Source organism: Nyctereutes procyonoides, unplaced genomic scaffold (assembly GCF_905146905.1).
Source record: "Nyctereutes procyonoides isolate TBG_1078 unplaced genomic scaffold, NYPRO_anot_genome, whole genome shotgun sequence".
NCBI classification, from domain to species: domain Eukaryota; kingdom Metazoa; phylum Chordata; class Mammalia; order Carnivora; family Canidae; genus Nyctereutes; species Nyctereutes procyonoides.
Window position 1 is genome coordinate 27,646,413 of NW_026575122.1, and position 21,105 is coordinate 27,667,517.

The 21,105-nt window shown below is 39.3% G+C and overlaps 1 protein-coding gene across 1 annotated transcript in view; it reads right to left on the reverse strand.

The window, feature by feature from the left end:
• CFAP54 (cilia and flagella associated protein 54) overlaps positions 1-21,105 on the reverse strand; it is a 299,369-nt gene that overhangs the window by 26,094 nt on the left and 252,170 nt on the right. Inside the window, 2 exon segments of the mRNA XM_055336223.1 lie at positions 11,046-11,187; positions 15,014-15,123. Coding sequence (XP_055192198.1) covers positions 11,046-11,187; positions 15,014-15,123 — 252 coding nt within the window.

Sequence of the window (21,105 nt, forward strand, 5' to 3'; positions counted from 1 at the left end):
AGAAGACAATATAGTGAGGTTGAACTTACTGGTTAACTACTAGATATTTTAGTTATGAACTATTTCTTTTTTTTTTTCCTATCATCACCTACCTCTAATTCCCAGGAGGCAACTTAGAGGGGCTCATAAATCACAATCCCTCAAATAATTGAGGTTATTTGAAAAGACACAGGATGGCCACAACAGATAAGATTTACTTATGAATAAATACGTTATTTTACTGTTAAAATACATATGTTACAGAATTCACACCAGAATAAATTTTTGGAAAATCATTTTTTTCTAAGAAGAGAACCCTGGGATAAATAGATTCAGGCCCCAGAAAGGGATTTAAGCAGAGACGAATGGCTGAGAATTGAGAAATAAATGGAAAGAGAAATGAAAAGGAACCGAGAGTCAATGTCATACATTCTCCATTGTTGATGACATTGCCACAGCCTCTACTGAGTGGACATAGCCGTGTTTATGTGTAGATATCTGAACCCAGAGGGATCTACCCATGGGCAGGGGTGAATCAATCCAGTTCTCTATTATTATAATTTCATATAAGGAAGGGCGAGAAGAGAGCTATAGCGAGTACTGACTATAGGAGCTCAAGATCCTGATACAAAAATGGAAAAGGCAGCCTTTGAGCCAGAGGTAAGATGATTAAGATAAGGAAACAGATGAGTGAGAACTTACACCCCCGTGTAATAAGTAAGCACAGTCTTGGCTCCCGACTCACCAGTTCCATTTTCTGTGAGGCCCATTGCGTTTAGTTTTCCAGTCCTTATGTATGAGCTTACTTATTGTACCCTGCCACATACTGCCTCCTGCCACACCCACTCTACTTGAACAGTGTAAGTAGCCCTTCTTTACTTATAGCTAAAGGACTCATGACTATCTCTGACTGGCAGCTTGGTGATGTTGCCAGCATCCAGCAATAATTCATTTTTATGGTTATTTAATACATACATGTACCAGCATTCAGAAATATGAAAATGACAGTTCCATTAATTTTTTAAATAATTTTTTAATTTAAATTCAATTTGCTAATATACAGTATAACACCCAATGCTCATCCCATCAAGTGCCCTCCTTAGTGCCCATCACCCAATCACCCCATCCCCTCATCCACCTCCCCTTCTGCTACCCTTTGTTTGTTTGCCAGAGTTAGGAGTCTCTCATGGTTTGTCTCCCTCTCTATTTTTTCTCCAATCAGTTCCCCTCCTTTCCCTTATAGTCTCTTTCACTATTTCTTATATTGCACATATGAGTGAAACCATAAGTTCCATTGATTTTTAAATTATGACTCCCCAATGCTGATTGAAATCTGAAAGAAGCAAACAACTCAATTCACAGCCCCAAACCATATTATATTTGAGTTTTGATAAATGCAGGAACATAGAAAAATACACATTTTAGAGTTCCAAAACTATTCCTAATTCAATTCAATTTAACAAATATGTTTGAGATGCTGTGGAACACAAAGGTGAAGAAATAGACCCTATCCTCACAGTGTACAATGGCTGAGAAGAATAGATTCACACACATCTAAATAAAATGCCAAGCAGAATGTGGTCAGAACATGGATAGGAATTATTATAGGAACCTAGAGGTGGGAAAGAGGAATTGCAAAGAACAGGGAAGACTTCCTGGAGGAAGGGTCATGTGAACTGAGCCTTGAATGAATAGTAGGATTTCACTGGCAGACACTGGGGACAAGGGCATTCCAGATGGAAGGAGTCAAGTTAGCAACAGAACAGTGGATATGCAAGGAGCATAAAGCATCTGATATGGCCTTTACTGTGGGTGTGTATAGGAAGCATGGCAGTAAGAATGATGAGAAATAAGGCTAGAGAAGTGAACTTATAACAGGACAAATGAAAGTAAGGAAATTGAGAGGCACTGTACTGAGGAAATAATGATCCAGCTGCTTTGAAAAGGTACTTCTGGCCATAGTTTAAAGGTGAACTGGACTCAGAAAGAGACAAGAGAAAGAGAAATTAACCAGGAGGCTAATTTCAAACTGTTTGGGTGTGAAGTGATCATGGCTAGAAGGGGGCCTGGTTCAGTGGGACCAAAAAAGGTGGAGGGCAAGCAGGGTATCCAGCATTGCTCAGGTGACACCACTTTCCTATGATGAACCTCACAGGCTCTTGGCCCACAGAGAGGATACCCCTGTCTGCACTCTGATTCTCTTATTTATCTCTATTTCTATTTCTAATCTGGTTCCTAGGACTGGTTAAAGTATGTTTCCTTCCTATATGAAAGGTTTCAATAACAGCCATGATGCAGTAATGTCATGATTTCGTCAAGTACTATCAAGCAAAGTCAGACTGTCTACATGATTAATCATTTCGTGTAACAGATGAAGACAGCAATGTTACCTGATAAATAAACGCTTTCCACTACCTGTCTCAACATTTATCAAGCAGAAATTTCACCTCAGCAACATCCTATTTCTATGGCATTATTTGTAGTAAGCCATTACAAACATCCAAAGTTGGCTGATTGGATGCTGGGCTATCACTGAAACATAGCCTTGAGCTCATCACACCAGACAGAAAGCTGCCAGAGGTGTACTGTGTGTGGTTGGCAAGGGGCTGGGCAGGCACAGAATGACCCTTGTTCAATCTTTGCCATTGCTCCCTTAAAAAGGAGCATCTGTTAATTCTACAAGGATAGTTTTCTGAGTTACTTCAAAAATAATCATGCTCTTTGACTTAGTTTAAATCCTCATCTCTTTCACCTATGGAAAAAGCTTCCTAAATTGTTTTCCATCCTCCGAACTCTTGCTTCCTCATCCCTCCTTCACATGCCACCAGGCTTATCTCAGCAAATCATAAGGTAGATCATGAGAAGCCCTTCCAGGTGCTGCCCCCTTTCTCTCCTACCACTTGTACTCAGCCCTGCCTTTTCATGGTTCTTCTCTACAGAACCAAGTTCACTCACCATTTTGTCATTCAATGCCTACTGTATGCATCCTAAGTGCCATAAGATGGTAATGAACAAGACCGAAAGAGAATCCTTAAGGAGCTAATTGGTGGTCTAGTGGAGAGAAAAGGAGAGATAAGAGTCTTACAGCACCATGTGGTGAATCAGAGGAGGAAAAGCTTAATTCCACCTACCTCTTCAAGCCTCACCTCCCACTACATACCCCCGTTCTCCTGCCACAACAGATAGCTCATTGTTCCAAATATAACATTCAGTCCCTGACTTCACATTCCTTCTCTTGCTATATCCTCAGTCTGCTATGCATGCCCTCCAACTAGAAGCTTCCCAAGCAAGTACTAGAGAGACACTATGTGTCAGGCACTGGGCTAAACATTGGAGATAAGATGATGAATAAGACCTCCAGCAAAATAATTTGTGGTCAAGAGAGAGAAAGAGACACAGAAACACATAACTGCCAAAGCAATACAGTAAGGGTACAGGGTATTTTGTTGGAAGGCCACTTGTGGATGTCACAGAGATTCTAAAGAACATGACAGTTGGGGAAAAGATTTAAAAGAAGTTTTGCTAAATAAATAAATAAATAAATAAATAAATAAATAAATAAATAAATAAATAAATAAAGTTTTGCTATGTATTTTAAAAGGATTCCCTCTTGAATGTTCTTATGAGACACTCCATTAAGATTTAGATTATTTTCAATGGTTTTGAACATCAGATCAATGCTTCTTTGAATGCCACATTTTGCTAAAAGAGGACCACCAGGTGGCTGGGCTCATTATGAATGACATCTGGGTACTTACAGCCATACTCATACAATGATTAAGCTCCTCCATGACAAAGATTTAATTGTACTAATTTCTGTATGTCCTTATCTCCTCCCCAAGCCTGGAAAACTTTTGCTTATAATAGTACCTCAAAAAGAATTTGTTAATTGATGCTAATGTCCAATTTTATTTTTTTTCTGTTTTCATAGTACTTTGATATTTGGGATACGTTGACATATACTAAGTTTGTTAAGATTTTATTTTGGGGGGTGGGGCACAGGAAAATAGAATCTCAAGTAGGCTCCACACCGAGCACAGAGCTCAAAGTGGAGGTTGATCTCACTATCCTGAGATCATGACCTCAGCTGAAATCAAGAGTCAAATGCTTAACTTATGGAGTTACACAGGTGCCCTGACAATATACAAATTTCAATTGCCTTTTACAATCCAGGCATCCCATAACTTTGTTCAACTAACCTTAGGTGAATTGGTGAACATATTTTAGGCTTCTGATATCAGTACGCTATCTTTCCAAATAATGTGTTTGTCTCTTAAAGTCAGTCTGGTTTACATCTTTCATAATGCTTTAAAGTCCTTGGTAAGCTCTGAAGATATCCCTAAAGCTATGAATGACAGGTTAAAATAACTCAGTAATTCTGAGCCAGTGTTGTTCATTTTAGAAAGATATGCATAGTTTTCAAGCCAGAAGTGATGAGAACACCTGTTCTCTAGCCCTTTTGTTACATCTTAAACTAATATCTGGATTCTGAATTTCTTAGCTTATTCCAGACCATAGGCTTTGGGTGGGGAGGGGGAAAACAAAGGAAGAGAGAATAAGAAAGAGTTTAAGATTCATTATCCCCCATATCAACCAAGGGCACATTTTCTGGGCCCTTCTGTTTAATAACCCACCAAAAATCTATAGTGTGATAGAAATAAATAGAATAGATTATAGAGGTTATGAAATCCTGTCCAATTCCAGACTAGAATCGATCTCTTCAAGTGTCCTAGTTAACTTCTAATTAGCGTCAAGTGAAGGTTGGCATGACAACCAACTGGCAGATTTAGTCAATGGGATTTGTTATAACACAGAATAAAGTTGCCTTTTCTTAAAAAGTTCCAGTTAGCATACTGGAAAAAAGAAAGAAAACTTTATACGTTCCTTCTATTTCCCAACTTTTCAAATGTTCTGAACTAATCTGTTTGCCAATTCACCTAAACAAATATTGGTTTGTCTTCCATTTGATGAGATTCCCTCATACATGGAACCAACAGAACTAAAACACATCTAAAAATGCCCTACTTAATGTTGAAGAAACATTTTCTAAGTTGAAGAATAATTCAAAGATACAGGGGAGAATATCAGGTTTGAAAGCAGTTTTACTCAAAGACTGATTGATCCACTCACATATACCATTCCAGTTAGGACATGAAAGCAAGCAACATACCTTAATTAAGGTATGGTAGGGCCTCTGGATTCCTCCCTCTGCTTACATTCAAATGCTGCCTGTACTCCCATTTACTTGGTATTTATTTATACTAATAGTCAACCCTTGACTGAGACGTTGGGCTCATTGCGATAAATTTGATACGTACATTGGACCCCAGGGAAATTCTAATGACTCACATTCCAACCAACAGGCACAGCTCTCCTGCTCAGAGCACTATTTTAGTTAAATTATCATTTTTAGAGATAAGAAGAAAATTAGTCCCAGAAAAAGTTAAGTGAGTGACCCTTGGTAGTAAAACCGAGTGGCAGAGCACAACCTAGACTTCCTGTTTGTATGGATGCTCACTCTCCTGCCTCAGACAATCTCAGCTGAAAAGACAAATGGGTTCAGGAGAAAATAATCATTTTTCATAGATGAAGTGGATTCAGGGATAATCTTAGCAAAGAATATCCTGGATTATAGCTCAAAGACATTAATGTAATATGTCTGGTCTACAACTAAAAAACTGTGATTATGAAGTGATCTACAAAAGAACGGCAAAAATGACACGAGAACTGAGTTTTTCTTGAAAACAGATATAAAAGGGAAACCATGCACTTTATTAAAATATGTATGTTATTTTATTATGTTATATATAATCTCATGGGTTTAAGATATCTCATCTTATAGATTTATTAGAAGTACTCGGTATACATCAGTAATTATCACAAAATACCTGGTAATTCATATGGTAACATACAAAGAGACTCAACAGATTTTGGGATGTATAATCCAAAACCTAAGACATCAATTCTATGATAAATCTAAGCACACAGCAGAGGAGATGTAGGTATGGGAAAGCAGCATTTTGCAAAAACTAACTGTTCTTGCCTGATGAATCCTTTTATACCTAGGCTTGTTGCTTTCACAATAAAGAAAAATGCAGTCACTCACTCTACTGGAAATTCTGATTCAAAATGCCAACAAGTATATTCTGAAAATCAGGAGAGTTGCCAACTTTTATGTTTTCACATGAGTGCATAGATGAGGAAAACAACAAAAAAGAGCTAAACCTACACCTGAAACTAATGTAACATTGTGTGTCAACTATACCTCAATAAAAAGAAACGTTTAAAATGGCAAAAAAGAGAGGAGGGGCAAGCCCTCTTCGCCGATGACATGATACTCTGCATAGAAAACCCAAAAGCCTCCACCCCAAGATGGCTAGAACTCATACAGCAATTTGGCAGCATGGCAGGATACAAAATCAATGCCCAGAAATCAATGGCATTTCTATACACTAACAATGAGACTGAAGAAAGAGAAATTAAGGAGTCAATCCCATTTACAATTGCACCCAAAAGCATAAGATACCTAGGAATAAACCTAACCAAAGAGGTAAAGGATCTATACCCTAAAAACTATAGAACACTTCTGAAAGAAATTGAGGAAGACACAAAGAGATGGAAAAATATTCCATGCTCATGGATTGGCAGAATTAATATTGTGAAAATGTCAATGTTACCCAGGGCAATTTACACGTTTAATGCAATCCCTATCAAAATACCATGGACTGGGATCCCTGGGTGGCGCAGCGGTTTGGCACCTGCCTTTGGCCCAGGGCGCGAACCTGGAGACTCGGGATTGAATCCCACGTCAGACTCCCAGTGCATGGAGCCTGCTTCTCCCTCTGCCTGTGTCTCTGCCTCTCTCTGTGTGTGTGTGTGTGTGACTATCATAAATAAATAAAAAAAAATTAAAAAAAATACCATGGACTTTCTTCAGAGAGTTAGAACAAATTATTTTAAGATTTGTGTGGAATCAGAAAAGAGCCCGAATAGCCAGGGGAATTTTAAAAAAGAAAACCATAGCTGGGGGCATCACAATGCCAGATTTCAGTTTGTACTACAAAGCTGTGGTCATCAAGACAGTGTGGTACTGGCACAAAAACAGACACATAGATCAATGGAACAGAATAGAGAACCCAGAAGTGGACCCTGAACTTTATGGTCAACTAATATTCGATAAAGGAGGAAAGACTATCCACTGGAAGAAAGACAGTCTCTTCAATAAATGGTGCTGGGAAAACTGGACATCCACATGCAGAAGAATGAAACTAGACCACTCTCTTGCACCATACACAAAGATAAACTCAAAATGGATGAGAGATCTAAATGTGAGACAAGATTCCATCAAAATCCTAGAGGAGAACACAGGCAACACCCTTTTTGAACTCGGCCACAGTAACTTCTTGCAAGATACATCCACGAAGGCAAAAGAAACAAAAGCAAAAATGAACTATTGGGACTTCATCAAGATAAGAAGCTTTTGCACAGCAAAGGATACAGTCAACAAAACTCAAAGACAACCTACAGAATTGGAGAAGATATTTGCAAATGACATATCAGGTAAAGGGCTAGTTTCCAAGATCTATAAAGAACTTATTAAACTCAACACCAAAGAAACAAACAATCCAATCATGAAATGGGCAAAAGACATGAAGAGAAATCTCACAGAGGAAGACATAGACATGGCCAACAAGCACATGAGAAAATGCTCTGCATCACTTGCCATCAGGGAAATACAAATCAAAACCACAATGAGATACCACCTCACACCAGTGAGAATGGGGAACATTAACAAGGCAGGAAACCACAAATGTTGGAGAGGATGCGGAGAAAAGGGAACCCTCTTACACTGTTGGTGGGAATGTGAACTGGTGCTGCCACTCTGGAAAACTGTGTGGAGGTTCCTCAAAGAGTTAAAAATAGACCTGCCCTACGACCCAGCAATTGCACTGCTGGGGATTTACCCCAAAGATTCAGATGCAATGAAACGCCGGGACACCTGCACCCCGATGTTTCTAGCAGCCATGTCCACAATAGCCAAACTGTGGAAGGAGCCTCGGTGTCCATCGAAAGATGAATGGATAAAGAAGATGTGGTTTATGTATACAATGGAATATTACTCAGCCATTAGAAATGACAAATATCCACCATTTGCTTCAACGTGGATGGAACTGGAGGGTATTATGCTGAGTGAAGTAAGTCAATCAGAGAAGGATAAACATTGTATGTTCTCATTCATTTGGGGAATATAAATAATAGTGAAAGGGAATAGAAGGGAAGGGAGAAGAAATGTGTGGGAAATATCAGAAAGGGAGACAGAACATAAAGACTCCTAACTCTGGGAAACGAACTAGGGTTGGTGGAAGGGGAGGAGGGCAGAGGGTGGGGGTGAATGGGTGATGGCCACTGAGGGGGGCAGTTGACGGGATGAGCACTGGGTGTTATTTTGTATGTTGGTAAATTGAACACCAATAAAAAATAAATTTATTATTAAAAAATAATAAAATGGCAAAAAAATTAGAAAAAAAGAGCTATACCAATACTATTCTTTAAGAATTAAAAATTATTTGTTAATGGTAATTGAATATTAACCTAGCAAAAAATGATTTAAGGAAAAAGAGCAGACCCAAAAGAAGGAAAGATCCTAAAATCTTAAAGTGGGGGGCGGGGCAGTGAGCCAGGCCCCAACTGGCTGGGAATTCAACCAGGAAAGCAGCAAAAGGCAGTCCCAGAATTAGACTGTGAGGCAGGCACTGGGGAAAGAAGTCCCCAAATAGACCAGAAGAAATAAAGGAAATGAGATATTATATGACAAGCATCAACACTTGGGTAAAAATCTATGGATGAACATGTGAAAATGTAATGATCAGAAGAAAGTTAAGGAAAAAAGACAAGTCAAGAAGAATCAAAGCTCATATATGAAAGGAAAATAACCATAGTATACTATTTGACTTGGCTGCAATAGTGTAAACACCAAATATCGATTTAACCAAATTCTGTGATATAATACTCAAGAAAGGGGAAAGGAGAAGTTGGGGAGAAGTAATAGTGAATTAAATCCTTATATACTATAATAAAATCAACAGATATTATCTCAAATTGATATATTAAAGAAAAAAAGAACAATTAGTTCTAGATATTAGCACTATTCTGGCTTTCCTCCTTCCAAGTCAGTATAATGTGACATATTTGGCCAATGAAATATTAGTGGAAGTGACACGACAGAAACTGTAGGAGCCAGTGTGTGATTCACCCCCTTTCTTTGTCTCCTGTTGCTGTGACTGGTGGTTTTTTTTTTTTTTTTGAGGCTTTATTCATTTATTCATGAGAGACAGCGAGACTGAGAGGCAGAGACACAGGCAGAGGGAGAAGCAGGCTCTCTGCTGGGAGCCCGATGTGAGATTTGATCCTAGGACCCCGGAAACACGACCGGAGCTGAATGCAGATGCCAACTGCTGAGCCACTCAGGTGCCCTGTGACTGGTAATATTTTATATGATGGATGTGCTACCAGCCTGGATGCTGGTCTGAGGAGATATGGAGCAGAGCCTCACTCGGCCCACTTGGATTTGAAGGCTGTTTCTTACGGAATTTTTCATGACTGATACTACTTATTATTATAGACATGGAAGTAAATAACAAGAGAAACAGCTGAAACAGTTGAAAATGGTTGCCTCTGCAGAACAGGACTATGTAATGAGGGGAGGTTGGCTAGGAGCTTGTCCCTTTTCAGGAAGTCTTGTAGAGCAATTTGATTTTGAAAATGGCCACAATAACTACAGAATCTATACCTCAAGAAATTAGATTTATGCGCAAATGGAAATTCAAAGAGCAAATGAATACGGGACAGCAAATATCTCTCTGCTCCTTTCATTTCCACAGACGGTAAGGAATTGCCACTTCACTCCTGAAGGAGGAGACATCCAGCTTCAGACTTGTAACTAATCTGCTTGGTAAGTTTGGAAAAAGCAAAAGAACATGCTAGTTCAGCCCCTTCTGGGAAATCTTTGCTTTTATTTCTGGAGGCACCCTGCCTGCAGGACTGTTGGTCTTGGCTCCTGTGTGCAGTAAGCCCAGTGGGGGCAGAAGGGCAGTGGAGAATCCTACGGTTACACATGTGTGATGAGATGGGCAAGTCTAGCACATTCAGGGGTGAGATATTAGTAAGCTCATTTGGTCACAGACCTAAAGCCACGTTTGCTAACCAGTCAGCTTTACCAGCAATGATGCTGATATTTTGATCTCCACTACTCATCTCCTATATCCCATTCCTCAACTGGGTTCAGAACTCAGGAAGGGTAAAAGAGATTTGATCCTCTTCTCCAAACACATTATACCAATCACCACAGAAACCACTCAACTGGGTGATCAAATGAATAATGCATCATTAAGATGTGTAAACTTTTTTTTTGTTGTTCGAAAAATACACATGCAAAGAAAAAGTCTGAGAGATATATGCTTATCTATATTTTCTAGTTTTCCTTCACACATTTCTTGAGTAACAAAAATGTTCAAACAATAGACTTAAGAATAAAGAGTAAAAGGCGATGCCTGGGTGGCTCAGTCAGTTAAGCAGCTGACTTCAGCTCAGGTAATGATCCCAAGGCCCTGGGGTCAAGCCCCATGTTGTCATGCTCCTTGCTTGGCAGGATACCTACTTCTCCCTCTCCCTCTGCCCCTCCTCCTGCTCATATTCTCTCTCTCTCTCAAATTAAAAAGAAAAAAAAAACTAAAAAAAAAAGGGTAAATGAATAATATAAAGTTACAAAGCATTGTTTTTTGGGATTCACAGTGATATCTGAATGATTTCTCTAGATTGCCTTTGTTTTCATTCATCATCAGATTCTTATAATTGGTAGGCTTAGAAGAGCTTTGAAGGAAACACTACCTATGTGTCCAAAAAACATTGGATCGTACCTGATACTCCAAAGAGAGAAAACAAAAGAACCACAAAGTTCAAATTTAGTTACATAGCTTTGATGAAGTAAAAAAAATCACATCAATAATTATGTAAAATGACATCCATGCTGCAACAGTAATGCAATTTTCTATTATTTAATAACTTACTTCCATTTCCTTATCAATTGATTTCTCTTCCATTTCTTTCATTTCAGATACATTTTCATCTGAAGTAATTTCAGGAGTTGTTGGCAATGATATTTCAGCTATTTGCTTAAGATTAGATAGTTTCTCATGAATTGAAATAACTCTAAAAATAATAGATAAATACATATTTTACTTGAAGAAATAAGAAAGGCATTCATTTATTCCCAGAATCAATAATATGTGTAAAGTAAGTCCTCAGTTATTTAACACTTGGATTTCTGACATTCCCAAACATCATTCATTCAATCATTTATTCATTCAAGAAACATGAGCAAAGAGACACAATTCTAAGCTCCATAATCTTTATGATCTAGTTATACACTCAAATAGATATAAAATGACTGGCAAAGGCACAATGACAGAAAGGTACACATCCAAAATACTGCTTAAGATGAAAATAAAGGAAATAAAACCCATGTGGGCAAAGAAAGTCCAGGAAATGACAGTTTGCTCCTGTATAAATCTTGATGCCATGATATGATTGCCTTGCTGACCTGAAGTAAGAATTACAGCAAGTTAGGCATGGTTCAAAAAGGCCAATCAGGGCAGCCCAGGTGGCTCAGCAGTTTAGCGCTGCCTTCAGCCCAGGGCCTGATCCTGGAGACCTGGGATCGAGTCCCACATCAGGCTCCCTGCATGGAGCCTACTTCTCTCTCTGCCTGTGTCTCTGCCTCTCTCTCTCTCTCTCTCTCTCTCTCTCTCTCTCTCTCTCTATGTCTCTCATGAATGAATAAATAAAATCTTTAAAAAAAAAGGCCAATAAATGAGGCCACAGCAATGCACAGTACATTGTTGGGAGAGAGGTGGAAGGGTAGGTAGAAGAATCAAGAAAGAAGGGAAAGCAAAAGCCAAGAAGGAAGGCAGAGGACACAGGGCAATTATATCAAAGATGGAAAGCTTCTGGAGCCACAGGCCAGGGAACAGTGGATCCTCTGAAAGCAGAGGTAAATGGATGGATGAGGGAGTCAGGAGATGGAAAAGCGTTTGAAGTAGCTGAAGGAGGCAAACAGCCACCTGCATGGCCTTCAGTGATTCCATGCTACAGGCACAGCACGTGTGTGCACACATATGCATGTGTATACCACTGTGGGTGTCCCCATCGATGGAGAGAGGAATACTTTTATGAGAAAGACATAACTGATCCATAAAAGCAAACTGCCATCAGGAATAGGTCAGGTATATCAATTCTCTTGTCCCACAGGGCCCTCACCTGCAGCATGGGATAATGCTTGATTATCATAATGAAAAAAGAACCTTTAATTAAATAAGAGGATTTAAAATTGCATGTTTAAGAAACTCTACTATAAAAAAGACAATGGATAAAATGTAAAAATCTGTTATTAAAAGTTTACTTGGAATACATCGATTAAAAAAAAAAAAGGGTCATCTCCAATAGTGCTAGAAAAACTGCCTGGTGCATTGGAGAGAGAATAGGACTCAAAGGACCTGGGTGAGTCACACTTGGTTCCATCACACACCAGCATGGGACCCTGGACAAATCACCTAACTTCTCTGGTCCTGACATTCCTCCTACTGCAAGACTGGAACTATAAAACCCACTTCATTTACTTCACAGCATTTTGTAAGAATGAAATGACATAACTGCATTCATTCTTAAACATAAGAAACCACGTGAAGGAAAGATGATACTCTAACACACCATTCTTCATGCTAATACCTGGAGAAAGAATTCGTATTTCTCTTTCAAAAATAACATAGCTTTCCTTTCTAATATATGGTATTGCAGGACGGATCAACTATCCTTTGATGTTTGGGTTTCAGCTTGTCAATGAATGTCCAGAGCTGCACTATCTGCTTCAAAAATAAATGGCCTGGTCCAACTCTGTAAAAAGCAGGCTGAGGCCAAGCAGAGCAGGCTGGGCCCCTTGTGCAAGATGCAACATCAGAGGATCTAGCTTCTCAGCTTCAGGCCCCAAGCCTTCTGACCCCATTTGCGCCAACATCTTGCCCACATACATCTTCACCTCTCTGTCCACATCAAAGCTGGGTCCAGCTTTTGAACTCCCACATTGGCCCACGAACAAATATCCATCATCCCATTTGGGTTGGACCAGCTGCCTACAGCCTCTGCTCTCATTTCCTGACTCATGGGCACTCACTCTACCTGGCTGCTGGGGCCAAGAGGCAGGACCCAGCCAGGAGTAGAAATGTGGGTGGTGGGAAACCTGAAGGCAGAGACAGTAGGTAGGGAGCTGGATCTTGGTTAGAAGAGTTTAATTAGATAGAATAACACAAATCCTTAGGCGTGTTTATTGAGAACAGTATCTTTTCCTTTGTTGTGGTAAAAAAATGCAAATAATTAAAATAGGTTTTTCTTGGTGAGTACTTAATTTGGAGATTAGGAAATGAAATGAAGGAGGGCTGCCCAATTTGAAGGCTATTCAGGTCTCTTCTCTAGCCTATTTTTTCTGATCTTACTTTGCCTCCTGAATGATGGTCAACAGGAGCAAGTTCCCACATACTGATCCCATCTTGACCCTCCTAGGAGCACAAGAATGCCGGCCTCAGTGAGAGACAGAGGCCACTTTGCCCCGTGCCACCGAGGGACAGCTTAGCTGAGAAACTGTCAGGCACGCTCCCGTGTGTTTGCCTCGGTGACTGCTGCATGTCCCTAATCTTAGGAAACCTACCATGGCTCATAAACACTCCAAGTTAAGAGCTTGTTGGAACAAAAGAGAATTCTGTCAGTTTGATTACATTCTACTCTTCAGAAATTATAATCATTTGCATATGATTCTAAAAAAAAAAAATCCTGCCATTTTTTTGGATACAAAGCAAGTGTATAATTTCCTAACTTTGTTGCTTAGCTGGGCTAGTATATGTCCCATGTCTAGAATTTCTGCCTCACTGAGAAAAAAAAAAAAAAAAGGAAATTTGAATAATTGAAAATATGCCAGCTCTTGAAACATCTTGTTTTATTCTCTTTTATGGCAAGGCCAAGAAGTCCTTCAAAATGAAAATTTATGGAGCATGAACAAAGCTCATCAGGGAAGAACAGAGAAGCACCAAGTCTCTGTTCACTGAGCACTTACGAGGTACCTAGCAGCACACAGAGTTGACACTGACAGACACAGGGGTTAGTAATGAGACCTGACCTGACATTTGCCCAGTGCTTTTGGCCTTTCAGGGTATGTGCACACACTGTCCTGCTTGATCTTAACAACAACCCCGGAAGGCAGGCAGAGTAGATATTATTTCCATTTTACAACTGAGGAAGTGGAGGCTGGGGTCACAAGGGCAAGGAACAATGGAATCAATTAACTAAGCAATGAAAAATTTAAAAACAGACTAGGAATTTGGTAAATTCTTGGGAAAAGAGAGAAACTAGGCATGAGCAAAATTAGGGATATGCCCTGTTTGATGGAGAGGAAGGAAGACAACCTAGATGAGGCAGAGACTACTGATGTGGGGAACAATATAAATTAGGATCTGACACAGGGTAAGGGCAGGGCAAGGGAGGTGGTGGACTTTGTCCTTAATGTTGCAACCCAAAACAGAGCCACATGTTATTTTTTAAACACACCTCAAATTTCAGGAAAAATACAATACAGACAGTATCCTTGTACTCTTTATCGTCTTTATGATGCATTAGGAACTGTTTCTCCAAATCTAAGTACTCTTATTATTATAATACCCACTTCATTGATAGGGGTAGGTTAAGCACAAAGAGGTTAAGTAACCTGCTCAAGGTTGCAAAGTTAGTAAGGTGCACCACTGGCATTTGAACCAAAGTGGGCTGGATTCAGAGTCCATGCTCTTAACCACTACAATATCATACTCCTCTAAATAAAAGGAAGATTCTTCTAAAAAAGTCTTCTAAAAGTTCTGTGATTTACCTTGTACATTACTAAAACAGCCTGTCCCAATGAAAATATCAGCAAAGTTGTAGAGAATTCACCATTACTTGCCTGTTCAGTGGAACCCACAAAGAGCCAATACAAACATTGCTAGAAGTGCTATTAGGTGCAGCATCTGAAATATTCTGAGGCTTCATATTATATGCATACAACAATAAAACCTATAAGAAAATTAAAGGACATAAAATGTGACATTAAAATTTCATTTTGCTTCAGAATAATATCATTAAATTTTAAAGTTTTTCTTTGAAAGAGAAAACAATTTTTTTTCAATTCACTTTAAACAACTTTTTTTCAGTAGGCTCTATGCCCAATGTGGTGCTTCAACTTACAACCCTGAGACCAAAGAGTCTCATGCTCTATAGACTGAGCCAGCCAGGTGCCCCCTCAATACACTTTCAAGAAGAATGATATGAACAAGAATTGTATGAAGTTTATGATGTAAAAATAAATGCTATTTGATAATAATATTATTTTTGAAGGGTATCATTTGTTATTGCAATTAAGTTTAAATCTCAGTCTTCGAAGGCCCTCTATATATTGGAAATATGTACCTGGTGACTATCCAACCTTGTTTCTTATTACTTCTCAATATGCACTTTCCCCACCAGTGGTCATAGCTGCTCTGTGTATCATTTACACTTCTCCTTTCCTCTTTCCATTATTCAACCTACACACAACATTTTGGTCCCCACTTCTAATGTAGAACTTCTACTAATGACTCATGCTCTGGTAATTTCCCTGTTGTTTGCATTTTGACAATCTTTAAAGTCAATTCCATATATCCTAGTACCTATTTATGGCCATCTTCACAGAATTTGAGATTCACAGAACCTTAGAGAGGATCTTGTCTAAGGCCCTCACTTCAGATATAAAAAAACTCAGGCCCAGAGCTGCCAGTCAAAATTGACTAAGTAAGCACATGCATTTATCTCTGCTTCCTTGATAGTCAAACTAAAATAAGAGTAAAGTATGCATTTAAAAAGGCATAAATCTACAAAGACAGACAAGAAGAGACAAGGTAAAGGAGACAGGAGGTGTTAGCAACATGTTGAATGACAGAATGTACTCAGAAGAGCACTGGGTGACTCAGAAAAAAGGAAAGGCTGTGTCCTGACTGCCTTCGGAGGGGTTGCCAACAATGAGCATGGCGGAGAGCCCTGGAAAGGCTTGGGAACTGGAGACATCAGGTATCTTAATCTCTCTCCTATCCCTTTGACAAGCCCATGCAACCAGATTTCCCCATTTCACTTAACTCCTCTCTGGCCAAATGTCTTCCATTTTCCTCTCTGCCGAGGCTAAATCAGAGACTTATCCTCAGGGGAGTTAGGTATAGGAATGAGATGCTGAACTGAAGACACTAGAGGGGCACCTGGGTGGCTCAATTGGTTAAGCGTCCAACTCTTGGTTCAGCTCAGATCATCATCTCAGGGTTGTAGGATAAAGCTCCACATCAGGCTCTATGCTCAGCACAGAGTCTGCTTAAGACTCTCCCACCACTAGCACACACTTCGTAAAATAAATAAATAAATCTTAAAAAAAAAAAAGAAAGAAAACATTGGAATTAAGTCAAAGCCTGTGTTCTCAACAAGAGACATCCCCTACCCCACTGCGGACCCTGCCCGTGATGTAGGAAACCAGACAGATATTGAAAAGCATCCTCTTTAAGGAAACTGACCAAACAAAGAGAAAAGACCTATGGGCACTGACATTTCAGCATCCTACAATGAAACTGCTGGCTCCTGCAGTTACCTTACAATGAGGTCTATAAATCAATAAGTCTGACCTGATACACTTTTTAGCACCTTCAAATATGAATGAATAGCCAAGGGTCACTAGACATGAAATGAAAGGTAGAGACCAAAACTAATATAAAAAAGGAACTTGAAGAATCAGGTATAAGATGGAGAGCAGAAAAAAACTTCAATGAAACCATAATTGAGAACTTCAAAGAGAATAAAGACAATATTTCCTCTGTGAATCCAGAACACAGTGCTGTTAAAATGAACAGAGAACAAGAAAAAGCTCTTAAAAACTAAAAAAAAATATGATCACAACAAGTAATCAACAAAAGATATGAAACATAAGGTTGAATATATATCTCCCCAGAAGTAAACCTAAATTTTAAAACACAGGTAACAGGGGGAAAAAAGAGGAGGAAAAAATTGATAAATTCAATATTTGAATAATAATTCTAGAAGGTATAGAGATAATCAGAGGGAGGAAATTATCAAAGAAAAATATTCTTCTTGAACTAAAGGCTATACTTTCCAGATTGAAAGGGGCACAATGGATGAAAGTGGTACACCAAGGCTCATCATGGAATTTCAGAATAAGGGGGACAAAAGAAAGATCCCCAGAGCTTCCAGAGGAAAAAAAATCAAAAGAAAGAAGTAGGAATCAGAATAGGAGCAGACTTAACAGCAATGCAGGATTGCCAGAGACAGTGGAGCAATGTCTCCCATGTTTTTAGGGAAAATAATTTTCAACTTAGAATTATGCCTAAAGAATAATGAAGTCAGCATTAAAATGATGACTTTCTGTCAGACACTCAAGGTCTTTTCTATTCTGTGTAAGCACAGGGTCAATATCGGTCAATCTGTTGCAACCTGTTCACACCTCAGGGGACTGTAGTCATGGTATTGGCCCTTGGCCAAACCTGAATGAAATTTACTATCTAGTGACTACTGCAGTCCTGTCCTTGATTCTGAAGCACCAGGAGGCAGCCTGTGCCATACTGTCAGCATTTTGGTAGAAAATATACATATTGATGATTTGCATCTGCATTCTATTGTTCTCTTCATTTCTATCACTAAATCTGATCCTATGCATGGTTTTGACCACATGAACAGTTATGAAAGACTTTTCCTCAGATGAGACATCAGCCCTCTTGAGACCAAGATATCTTACCATATTTTGGTGCTTATGATCTGTAGATGAAGTGTGTCCTGTGCAACTGAGCAAGGACCCTGGCAACTGCTCCTGGGCATCTTGGATCTTTCTAATGGTTGTCTTTGCTTACTTTATCCTGCCACACCTTATCCTTTACCAAAATCTTCCATGAATATATTTTGTGGAATATATTATATGGTGTATCCTTTGAATAATCAGAACTTCCAACACACCATTTTTGGGGAAGTTGGAAGATGTATTCATTCCACACAAGAGAGCAAGTCAAGATAGAGAGAAACATGGGACCCAGGGAACCCATCTCAGAAAGAGATGAAGGAATTCTCAGAAGGATGGCAAATGGGCTCTTATGTTGGTATCTGAGCCAGGAGAGCAATCAGTCCAGTTTGGAGAATATCTCTGAAGACAAAGACAATAAAATAATGAGAGACAAGTTGATGAGTGTGACCATACAGAGAAGAACTGTATGTTCTCTGAAAGTTTAGGAAGAATAAGAGATTTTAGAATACAGAGAACACTAAGTTAAACAAACAAACAAAAAAAGCAGGGTTTTTTTATTTTTTTTCTTTAGAAGTTGGAAAGGAAGGAAATAGTACCTTATCTGATTCAGCTGTGAGTGATATTTACATAGTTGTAAACATTGGCTATTGGTTTAAGAATTGTGATAGAATTCATTTAAGAGAATGTGTGGAAGAGAGAATGTATGTGAGGGGGAAAAGAGGTTAATATTAGCCTTCATCTTCCACAGTAGTATGTGAGTTTGATCACTCAAGGAATTATCATGTGAGCATGTAATGTAGATATATGGGGGTGGGGACCTAACCAAACAGAGACAGCTGAGAGTTAAAAGTAGTTGTATCTAATGGTGGAAATCAGAGATGTGGACAGCTAGACAAAGAAATATACTTTTTATTCGTTAAAAGTCTTTTAAATTTGGTTTTTCAAATTATGGTAAATTTGATGAAACATTTCTGAAATGAAAATGTAATGAGTCCCAGAGAGATTAGTCTGTCTTATGGTGTTGCTGTTGTTTTGTATTTGTTAGCCTTGACTCCCAAGCTAGCATATGAAATCCCTGAGACAGAAGTGACATCTTGGACTTTTTTAGTAGTGCTTGCAGCACCTGCTTCATGTTAATTAATATCTTTATATTTCTGAAATTTTCATTACATCTTTTAAGAGCTAATGAAGTTTCCCAAAGCACATTAGTGGAAAAATTTAAATAGACAACATATTTAAATTTAACCCCTGATAATGAAAATGACTTTCTCCCTCCTCAGGCTGACACTTGTCAATGGCTTTGAAATGCAATTTTAAAGCCTTTTCTATCTGAGCATATCACAACTGAATTCAAAGTATAACAGTCTGAAATCAAAATGGACTTGGATAAAATAGGGCAGTGGTTGAACAACAGAACACTAAGTTCACTTGCATATTTGTTGTGAGCCTGGGCTTTGGGGCCAGAATGCCTGAATTTGCTCCCACCACTTATTGGCTGTGTGATCTGGGCAAATTATGAAAGTGTTGTGCCTTTAATTCCTCATTTGTAAATGGAAGTGTGGTAATGCCCATCCCTTGGATTGTGTGAGGATTCAATGGGTCAATGTGAAGCGCTTAGAGCATCACTGCTGTGGTTGCGACCGTCATGCCCACTCCTGGCTCCTCACCCTCCCTTGCTTGGTACCTCATTCTCCATAGTCTTTAAGACCCACTACTAAACCCAAGCTAGTTTCCTATATGACTTCCCAGGCTGTCCTCATTGAATCCATGTGCTTAGTTCTATTCCCAAATTGTCCTCACTCCTCAGGGATAAGTGTCACCCTGTAACACTTTACATACTCAGGATTGAATTCTGCAGGACACAATACACCAACGACGACATTTCCAATGCTCCTTAGTCACTTCTGCAAAGACTTGTTTTTCAATGGCAAAGAAGTGATGTGATCTTGACAAACATTGAGGAATACTGTATTTAAAATTGGCTTGAATGCAGAATCCCTTACAGCCCTGCAATGGGTGAAAAAAGAGCCCCTCCTCTACTAGATGGAGTTGATTCATTACTTCCCCACCTTGGTATCTTAGTCACCTAACAAAGTGCCTGCCATATAGTATGTACTCAATCAATGTTTTATTAATTAGTTAGTAAGCAGCTAAGTTATATGCATGTTATAAAGAAATCCATATGAAGAACTAGAAGACTATGGTCACCATGTCCATTTTTGTCATTAATAAGTTGTGGCATTGGTCAAGTCACTTTACCTACATGGGGCTTGGCTCCCTCATGTGTAAAATGAGGGCATCAAATAGACAGTCTCTTAGTTTCTCTTCAGTTCTGAAATTTTATTTGGGTGGTACTAAGAGAAGTCAGAGAAGCTTTCCAGTGGGAGCTGTGTAAGCCTCAATGCAGTAGCTTCTTGGAGTGGGGTGTTTTGGTAGCCCTGGCCTAGCCCAGTGCTTCTCAAATTTAAATGTGTATATATCATTTGGGAGATATTAATAAAATGCATATACTGATTCAGTGGATCTGGAGTAAGACCTAAGATTCTGCATTTCTAATGAGTTTCCAGGAGCTGCCAGTGCTTCTGGTCTTTGACTCTCAGATGCCAGTCCCTGTCTCCTCTATGCAGTTTTGGTCTTCCCCAGCTCCAGAAGCAGGGTGTAATTTTGGGCCTCAACTGCAGCACCAGGCTCTCATTAGTCACTTGGCCAACAAGACCTAGAATCCAGAGCCCCTCAGAGGGAAGCCCTGCGCATCTTTATGATCTCTGAGTTTCAGCACTCCTGAAATCTGCACTGACAACACTGAGCTTCTGGATTTACTATGACTTGATAGTTTTCCTAGGAATCCCAATTCTTCCTTCAGTACATAGGACTGAACTTGTCTTGAATGCACAGCCTACTTATGAAATACAGTCTAGCTCTAACCAGGGTCATAAAAATCTCCAGAAAAGAGCATTAGCTCCATATTTCTTGTTCCCAGACTGGCTGGATTACTGCATTGAATAGACCTATCTACAAGAACCTTTCTGGTTCTATCCAACTCTTGTGTTTTTGCTTGATACTTGGAGTCCTAATTTTCAATGCTTTGCTTGATCAGACACCTTGCACTTGATCATGCTTGACTGCCTAAATCTTCTGTGGCCTCTAAATACCGTGTCTTGGACTGTCTAGCTGCACTTAACGCAATAGCCTAGCAACAGTCTGATTCCCTCCAAATGAGGTCTCATAGACCA